Here is a 9,140-nt window from a genome sequence, read left to right as displayed (position 1 = left end):
TCAGGGCCTGGCGTGGGGACACACGGACACTGTGACACACGGACACACGGACACACGGACACTGTGACACACGGACACAGGGACACACGGACACTGACACAGGGACACAGGGACACACGGACACACGGACACACGGACACTGTGACACACGGACACTGTGACACACGGACAGGGACACACGGACACCGGGACACACGGACACCGGGACACACGGACACCGGGACACACGGACACACGGACACAGGGGACACACGGACACTGTGACACAGGGACACACGGACACACGGACACAGGGACACTGACACATGGACACACGGACACACGGACACTGTGACACACGGACACTGTGACACACGGACACACGGACACACGGACATTCGGACACATGGACACCGGGACACACGGACACACGGACACACGGACACTGTGACACACGGACACACGGACATTCGGACACATGGACATTCGGACACATGGACATACCATTAACCCACGGACACACGGACACACGGACACAGGGACACATGGACACACGGACACACGGACACCGGGACACACGGACACACGGACACACGGACACACGGACACACGGACACACGGACACACGGACACTCGGACACTCGGACACACGGACACACGGACAATGCCATTCACCCACGGACACTCGGACCCACGGGACCCACGGACCCCAAACCCCGCAGTCCCACATCCCACGGACCCGCACCCCACAATGCTCAGACCCCACGGCCACGGGATCCACTGACCCCACTGACCCCACTGACCCCACGGACCCCACGGGCCCCACTGACCCCACAGATTCATGGACCTGCACCCCACGGACCCCACGGACCCCACTGACCCCGCATCCCCAGACCCCATGGACACCGATCCCACGGACCCGCACTCCACATCTCCCAGACCCACGGACCCCGAACCCACAGCCCCTCACCCCTCACCCCCCGGCCCCAGGACCCCCTCAGTGGCACCCACGCGGTGTGGGGTGGTCTGTGCACACGCGTGACCCCGCACGAGGATGCTCCGGGTGGCGATGAGGAGGGGTCACATCCCCGGGACGCCCCCCGGTGCCCGGGGGACCCTGCCCGGACCCTGCGGTGCCCCCGCCGGGACCCCCGGTGCAGGTGCCAATGCCCGGACAACCCCACCGGGACCCCGAGTGACGGTGCCGGTGCCCGGGGGACACCGCCAGGACCCCGGGGGCCGCTGCCCATGCCTGGACATCCCCCTGGTGTCCCCACCGAGACCCCCCATGGCGGTCCCCATGCCCGGATATCCCCCTCCCCCATTCCCCCACCGGGACCCCCATGGCATTGCCGGTCCCCAGCCCCCCCCCCCAGTGCCCGGTAACGTGACCCGGTGCCGGCCGGCTCCTTTTCCACCCCATTAACCCCCGGCCCGCCCCCGGCGGCTCCTCCCAGCCCCGGGCCCCCCCCGGTTCCGCGGGGGGGGGGGGGGGGGGTTGGGGGGGGTGCCCGTCCCGCCGCCGCGGCCCCGCCGAGCCATAAAGCCCATGGGGAGCCGGCCGGGCTGAGCACGGCGGGACCCGCGACCCCCCCAGCAAGGTAAGGGCGGCCGGGGGGGGGGGGGGGTCCCGGGGGTCCCCCGAGAGCTGCGGGCACCGGCTGGTGGCACTGGGATGGCACCGGTGCTGGAGAGGGGAGCCCCGAGTCGCCTTGTCCCCCCCACTCCGGTGGCACCGCACCCCCGTTGTCCCCTGTGTCGCCATCACCCCACAACCCCGTGACTCTGCCAGGCCCGTGTCCCCAAATCCCCGTGTCCCCAAGTCCTTCATCCCCCGTCCCTAAATCCTTGTGTCCCACATTCCCATATCCTCATTTCTCCCTGTCCCCATGTCCCGATGTCCCCATGTCACGTCTCACCACGTCCCCGTGTCCCTGCATCCCCATGGCCCCACATATCCCAGTGTCCCCATGCCCCACAGCCATGTGTCCCCATACCCCTGGGTCCCCATATCCTCAGATCCCAAATCCCCATCCTGTGCCCCCCGTCCCCATCCCATGTCCCCATATCCCGTATCCTCTGTCCCCAAGGCCCCTGTCCCTATACCCCATGTCCCTGTGTCCCCTGTGCCCCATCCCTGTGTCCCCTGTGCCCCACATCCCATCCCATGTCCCTCTGTCCCCATGTCCCCCTGTCCCCATGTCCCCCTGTCCCCATGTCCCCCTGTCCCCATGTCCCCTGTCCCCATGTCCCCCCATCCCACTGTTCCCATTCCCAGTGGATTCTCCCATCTCCCGGGGTGGGGACAGCAGATGGGGGAGGGGGGGGACACACACACAGCACCCCCCAGGTCCCCCCTTTATTGTCCCCCAGCCCTGGCTGGGATGGGCCGTCCCACAGCTGGACTGGGAAATGGGTTATCCTGGAATTTGGGTTATCCTGGAATTTGGGTTATCCTGGAATTTGGGTTATCCCAGCTGTGGGTTGGTTATCCCAGGTGTGGGATATCCTGAGTGTGGGTTATCCCAGAATTTGGTTATCCCAGAATTTGGGTTATCCCTGGCATGGGTTATCCCAGGAGTGGGTTATCCTGGAATTTGGGTTATCCTGGAATTTGGGTTATCCCAGGTGTGGTTTATCCCAGGTATGAATTATCCCAGGTTTGGGTTATCCCAGGTGTGAATTATCCCAGGTTTGGATTATCCCATGTGTGGTTTATACTGGGTGTGCATTACCCTGGCATCTCTTATCCCAGGTGTAGTTTATCAGGTGTGGGTTATCCCAGGTGTGGTTTAACCCCAGGTATGAATTATCCCAGGTATGAATTATCCCAGGTGTGGTTTATCCCAGGTTTGGGTTATCCCAGGTGTGGTTTAACCCCATGTATGAATTATCCCAGGTGTGGTTTATCCCAGGTTTGGGTTATCCCAGGTTTGGGTTATCCCAGGTGTGGTTGATCCCAGGTATGAATTATCCCAGGTTTGGGTTATCCCAGGTGTGGTTTACCCCATGTATGAATATCCCAGGTGAGGATTATCCCAGGTGTGCTTTATCCCATCATCCCTTATCTCAGGTGTGAGCTGAGGCATCACTTTGGGGTCCCCCTGTGCTGGGTCCCCCATCCTGGCTGTGGTGGGCAGGGGACACCCCCGGGACCCTCATGGTCACCATGGGGACGGGGACACCCCCGGGACCCCCAGTGGGGCCGTGGGAGGGGGACAGGGGACCCTCAGGACACACAGCAGGGCCAGAGCAGGGCCTGGGACCCTCATGGTGGCATTGGCAGTGACAGGGGACCCCTGGGACCTGGTGGTGGCCGTGACAGTGACACAGGAGCCACAGGACCCCCATGGTGGCCGTGACAGTGACAGGACCCCGGTGGTGGCCGTGACAGTGACAGGGAACCTCTGAGCCCCACACTGGGGGGGTTACTGGGGGTCCCTGTGCCCCCCACGGGGACCATGGCAGTGTCAGGAGACCCCTGAGGTGACATTGGCAGCAATGACGGGGGTCCCTGTGCCCCCTCAGTGGCCGTGTCGGTGACAATGGGGGTCCCGTGTCCCCTCAGGGGGCCATGGCGGTGTCAGGGGCCCCGTGTGGTGACAGTGACAGTAACGATCAGGGTCCCTGTGCCCCCCGCGGTGCCCGTGGCAGTGCCAGCGGGGTCTCTGTGCCACTCTTGGTGGCCCTGATGGTGTCGGGGGTGCCCCGGGGCCCTTGCGCTGGCAGTGCCGGTGGCAGTGGGGACTCTGCGTCTCCTTGGTGACAGTGTCGGTGGCAATGGGGTCCCTGCATCCCTCTCGGTGGCCGTGGCGGTGGCAGTGGGGTCCCTGCGTCCCTTTAGGTGACAATGTCAGTGGCAGTGGGGTCCCTGCGTCCCCTCGGTGGCAGTGGGGTACCTGTGTCCCCTTTGGTGGCAGTGGGGTCCCTGCGTCCCCTCGGTGGCAGTGGGGTACCTGTGTCCCCTTTGGTGGCAGTGGGGTCCCAGTGTCCCCTCGGTGGCAGAGGGGTCCCAGTGTCCCCTTCAGTGGCACAGGGGTCCCAGTGTCCCCTTGGTGGCAGTGGGGTCTCTATGACCCTTTCGGTGGCAGAGGGGTCCCTGCGTCCCCTTTGGTGACATTGGGGTCCCTGTGTCCCTTTCGGTGACAATGTCGGTGGCAGAGGGGTCCCAGTGTCCCCTCGGTGGCAGAGGGGTCCCAGTGTCCCCTCGGTGGCAGTGGGGTCTCAGTGTCCCCTCGGTGGCAGAGGGGTCCCAGTGTCCCCTCGGTGGCAGTGGGGTCCCAGTGTCCCCTCGGTGGCAGAGGGGTCCCAGTGTCCCCTTTGGTGGCAGAGGGGTCCCAGTGTCCCCTCGGTGGCAGAGGGGTCCCAGTGTCCCCTCGCCGGCCCTGGCGGTGTCGCGGTCCCCCCGGGACCCCCTCTCTGGCGGTGGCGGGCGCGCGGGGCTCTGCATCTTAACGAGGGCTCCGTCAAAGCGCCTTTGTCCCCCCGCCAGCCCCATTGAAACCTCGGCTCCGGCCGCACAATGGCCCCACTGTCCCCTGTCCCCGTCCCTGTCCCCCCCCCCCCCGCCACCGCCACCCCCCGCTCCAACCCCGCTGCACCCACCCCGCGCCCCCATCCTCAACTGAGGGGACCCCGCCGTGGGGCCGGGGGGTCGGTCCCCAACTCCCCCCCCCCCCAAATCCCAGTTACCCCAGTAGGGAGCAGCCCCTGGCCCCAGTTTGGGGGCGGTGGAGGGGGGGGGGGCGCGGCTGGCGGGGTGCCCGGTCACGCCTGGCACCGCCGTGCCGTGGGAACCGTGCCCGCGCTGCCGGTGCCAGCGGGACGCGGGGAACGGGGACGTGTCCCTGGGGCCACCCCCACCCCCACCCAGCCAGCCTGGACCCCCCATGTAGGGCCGGGCTTCTGTGGTGACCCCCCCAAAGTGACCAGAACCCCCCCACCCCCCAGGGGAAACTGAGGCACGGGGGGGTGTGTGTGGGGGGGTTAATGGGTAACCGGGTGTGCCGCGGGCACCGGGAACAAGCTGCGGCTTGTCCCGAGCCGTGTCCGGCCACCGGAGCACGCCCGGGGGGCACGAGGGGCACGTGGGGCCCACGGAGGGGGCGGTGACCCCAAAAATGAGGCGGGGGGGATGGGGAGAATAAAAAAAAAGGGGGTGGGGAGCAGAAAGGGGGGGGTCAGGAGACAAAGGAAGGGGAGCAGGACCCAAAGAAGGGGGTCGGGACCACCCTAGAGGGAGGCAGGGGAGCCCAGCGTGTGCAGGGGGTGGGGGACACGGTGGCTTTGGGGGCGCACGGTGGCTCTGGGGACATGAGGGCACAGTGACTTCAGGGACATGGGAGGCCCCTGGGCACCCCCAAGAATTTGAGGACACATGGTGGCTTTGGGGACACTCAGTGGCTTTGGGGACACTCAGTGGCTCTGTGGGGACACGGTGGCTCCAGGGACACCTGGACAGCCCATGCGGGAAGGAGCAGCTCCGTGTCCCCTCTTTGGGGACACCGATGTCCCTTCCAGGACCTTTCTGTGGCAGCCAGGCCAGTGGCAGTGCCACCCGTGCCACCAGTGTCCCCCAGCTTTGGCGGGCACGGGGACACCGGGCTCCAAGGAGACCCCCCCGTGGTGCCACCCCCTCCCGGTGTCCCCGTGTCCCCGTGTCCCCGGCACGCTGCCCTTCCGCGGCGGAAACGGTGGCGGGGCCAGAGGCTGGCGGGGGCTGAAAGGGCCTTTTTTGGGATGGGGACACCGGGACACGGGGACACCGGGGAGGCGCCTGGCGCTGCCCCCGGCCATTTGTCCCTGTCACCTCCCATTCATCCCTTCCTCTTCCTCCCGGACTCCCGGGACAATTCCACGGGCACCGGAGCTGCCAGGGGACAGGGGAGGGACACGGGGGGGACACAGAGGGGACACGGGGGGATTTGGGAATGGGGGGGCACACGGAGGGATATGAGGATGGACAGAGGGACACGGGGGGGGACAAAGGGATGGACAGGTACAGGGATGACCCCCCAATTCCCCCCTGAGCTGGGATGAGCCCGAGGATGATGGAGGAGGGAGGATGGAGGAGGATGATGATGGAGGAGGATGTCCTCCACCTCTCCCTGGGTCCCCTTTGATGACCCCTTCCACTTGTCCCTCACCTGTCCCTCACCTGTCCCTATGTCCCCTTGATCATGCCCTCCACCTGTCCGTATCCCCCCAGATGATGTTCTCCACCCAACTCCCTCCACCTGTCCCTCACCTGTCCCCGTGTCCCCTCAGATGGCATCCCCCACCTGTCCCAGACCCATCCCTCACCTGTCCCACACCCGTCCCACACCTGTCCCTAGCCCTAACCCTCACCTGTCCCACACCATCCCACACCCATCCCTCACCTGTCCCCTCAGATGACATCCCCCACCTGTCCCACACCCGTCCCACACCTGTCCCTCACCTGTCCCTGTGTCCCCTCGGATGACATCTCCCACCTGTCCCACACCTGTCCCTCACCCTAACCCTCACCTGTCCCCTCAGATGACGTCCTCCACCAAGGTGTATTACAGCCAGACCACCCAGACCGACAGCCGCCCTCTGATGGGGCCGGGGCTGCGGCGGCGCCGGGTGCTGACCAAGGACGGCCGCAGCAACGTGCGCATGGAGCACATCTCGGACAAGCGCTTCCTGTACCTCAAGGACCTGTGGACCACCTTCATCGACCTGCAGTGGCGTTACAAGCTCCTGCTTTTCTCCGCCACCTTCGCGGGCACGTGGTTCGCTTTCGGCGTGGTTTGGTACCTGGTGGCCGCGGCTCACGGTGACCTGCTGGAGTTCGAGCCTCCCGCCAACCACACGCCGTGCGTGATGCAGGTGCACACGCTGACCGGAGCCTTCCTCTTCTCGCTCGAATCTCAGACCACCATCGGCTACGGCTTCCGCTACATCAGCGAGGAGTGCCCGCTCGCCATCGTGCTGCTCATCACTCAGCTGGTGCTCACCACCATCCTGGAGATCTTCATCACCGGCACCTTCCTGGCCAAGATCGCTCGGCCCAAGAAACGCGCCGAGACCATCAAGTTCAGCCAGAACGCCGTGGTGGCGCAGCACGACGGTAAAACGTGCCTGATGATCCGCGTGGCCAACATGAGGAAAAGCCTCCTGATCGGCTGCCAGGTGACCGGGAAGCTGCTGCAGACACACCTGACCAAGGAGGGCGAGAGCGTCCGCCTCAACCAGCTCAACGTGGACTTCCAGGTGGACACGTCCTCGGACAGCCCCTTCCTCATCCTGCCCCTCACCTTTTATCACGTGGTGGACGAGGCCAGCCCGCTGCGGGACGTGTCCCTGCGCTCGGGGGACGGCGACTTCGAGCTCGTGGTCATCCTGAGCGGCACCGTGGAATCCACCAGCGCCACGTGCCAGGTGCGCACGTCCTACCTGCCCGAGGAGATCCTGTGGGGCTACGAGTTCACGCCGGCCATCTCGCTGTCGGCCAGCGGCAAGTACGTGGCCGATTTCAGCCTCTTCGACCGCGTGGTGAAGGTGGCGTCGCCCTGCTGTCACCACGAGGCCGTGCGGTTCGGGGACCCCGAGAAGGTGAAGTTGGAGGAGTCGCTGAGGGAGGCGGAGCGGGAAGGGGAGGGGGCCCCGCTCAGCGTCCGCATCAGCAACGTCTGAGGGGGGGGACACGGAGGTGACATCGGCACCGGGGTGGCGGCGGAGCCCGGGTGGCACCGGGGCAAGGGCGTGGTGGAGGATGCTGGAGGTGGCACCGGATTTGAGGGGACACCAGTGTCTGGAGGTGGCACCAGCCCCGGAGGTGGCACTAGCCCCAAAGGGACACCAATGTCTGGAGGTGGCACCAGCCCTGGAAGTGTCACCAGCCCCAAAGGGACACCAATGTCTGGAGGTGGCACCAGCCCTGGAATTGTCACCAGCCCCAAAGGGACACCAATGTCTGGAGGTGTCACCAGCCCTGGAATTGTCACCAGCCCCAAAAGGACACCAGTGTCTGGAGGTGTCACTGGATTCCAGGCGACACCAACACCTGGAGGTGCCACCAGCCCTGGAGGTGTCATCAATGCTTGGAAGTGTCACCAGCCTCAGAGTGTCACCAAGTGTGGAAGTTTGGAGTTTTCACCAGTTTCAATGGGACACCAGTGTCTGGAGGTGTCACCAACGCCCAGAAGTGTCACCAACACCTGGAGGTGTCACCAGTCCCAGAGTGTCACCAGTCCCAGAGTGTCACCAGGCCCTGGAGGTGCCACCAGCCCCAAGGGGATGTCAGTGTCTGAAGAAGCCACCACCCCCCGAGTGTCATCGGTGCTGGGGTGTCACCAGCCCTGGTGGTGTCACCAGTCCTTGGAAGTGTCACCAACATCTGGAGGTGCCACCAGCCCCAAAGTGACACCAGTGCCTGGTGGCGTCACCAACATTTGAAGGTGACACCAAAGCTTGGAGTTGCCACCAGCCCTGAGGTGACAGCAGCCCCAAAGTGCCACCAATGCCTGGAATTGCCACCGAACCCCGGAGGTGCCACCACCCCAAAAGTGTCACCAACCCCTGGAGGTGCCACCAGTCCCCAGGGGGCCGCTGCTCCCCTCCCCCCAGGGGAAACTGAGGCAGGAGACCCCCCCCCACCCCCCCCAGAGCCCCCCGAGCGCTGGACCCCCCTCCCTGTCCCCTCCCCCCCACTCCGGGCAGTGTCGGGGGGTCCCCCCGGGGTGTCACCGATAATCGGCCACCGTGTCCCCTCCCCCCCCACCTCCCCCCGGGCCGGGGTCCCCTCCCCCCGCCCGTCGCTGCTGCTTAACGTAGACCCCGCAATTAACGCGGCCCCCCCCGCGCCGGGGCAATTAGTGCCACTAATTAAAGGTGTCAATAATGAGGAAGGAGCGGGACCCCCCCCCGGGACCCCCCAAAACCGCCCCTCCCCCCCCACCCCGGGGGGGCCCGAGCTCGGTTTGGGGGCGGGGGGGGAGGGCAGGAGTTCAATAAAGGTGACGTCGATGGTGGGGGGTGTCCCCAGTGTCCCCACGGTGTCCCCCCACCCCCCACAATGTCCCCAAGGGTCCCAAAGGGTCCCCCGGTGTCACCAGGGACCCCCCTCAATGTCTCTCAGTCCCCAAGGTCCCCCCACAATGTCCCCTCAATGTCCCCTGGATCCCCCCAAAATCTTC

At 65.6% G+C, this 9,140-nt stretch overlaps 2 protein-coding genes across 8 annotated transcripts in view; one reads left to right on the top strand and one right to left on the bottom strand.

Moving 5' to 3' along the window:
* MPZ (myelin protein zero) overlaps nucleotides 1-1,281 on the bottom strand; it is a 2,960-nt gene extending 1,679 nt beyond the window's left edge. Inside the window, exon 1 of the mRNA XM_088181011.1 lies at nucleotides 1,164-1,281. Within this exon, the coding sequence (XP_088037137.1) occupies nucleotides 1,164-1,281 (118 nt within the window). The remainder of the gene's footprint in view (nucleotides 1-1,163) is intronic.
* A 200-nt stretch (nucleotides 1,282-1,481) lies between these two features.
* On the top strand, nucleotides 1,482-8,848 carry KCNJ10 (potassium inwardly rectifying channel subfamily J member 10). 7 transcript variants are annotated; one of them, XR_015798623.1, is made up of 5 exons: nucleotides 5,918-6,169; nucleotides 6,216-6,282; nucleotides 6,464-7,762; nucleotides 7,871-7,924; nucleotides 7,979-8,848. XR_015798623.1 is itself a non-coding variant. In XM_088154638.1 (3 exons), exons 1-3 carry the CDS (start codon nucleotides 6,044-6,046, stop codon nucleotides 7,636-7,638), a joined length of 1,368 nt encoding a protein of 455 aa, XP_088010764.1. In that variant the 5' UTR covers nucleotides 5,918-6,043; the 3' UTR covers nucleotides 7,639-8,848. The 7 variants fall into 7 exon arrangements, 4 of the variants coding, with proteins under 4 accessions (XP_088010767.1, XP_088010764.1, XP_088010765.1 ...); XR_015798621.1 differs by having other exon boundaries at nucleotides 7,871-8,848; XR_015798622.1 differs by having other exon boundaries at nucleotides 6,464-7,924.
* The last annotated feature ends 292 nt before the right edge of the window (nucleotides 8,849-9,140 follow it).

The sequence above is a fragment of the Sturnus vulgaris genome, chromosome 31 (assembly GCF_052056855.1).
Source record: "Sturnus vulgaris isolate bStuVul1 chromosome 31, bStuVul1.hap1, whole genome shotgun sequence".
Classification (NCBI taxonomy): domain Eukaryota; kingdom Metazoa; phylum Chordata; class Aves; order Passeriformes; family Sturnidae; genus Sturnus; species Sturnus vulgaris.
Note: the sequence above shows the minus strand (reverse complement) of the source record. Positions and strands in the feature narration are given on the sequence as shown.

Excerpts from the sequence above, each read along its gene's own strand:
- KCNJ10 (XM_088154638.1), top strand. The coding sequence starts at position 6,044 with ATGGAGGAGGATGATGATGGAGGAGGATGTCCTCCACCTCTCCCTGGG. Across the intron at positions 6,170-6,215 it reads CCCTTGATCATGCCCTCCAC|CTGTCCCTCACCTGTCCCCG; the intron begins CTGTCCGTATCC and ends AACTCCCTCCAC. Across the intron at positions 6,283-6,463 it reads GTCCCAGACCCATCCCTCAC|CTGTCCCTCACCCTAACCCT; the intron begins CTGTCCCACACC and ends CCTGTCCCACAC.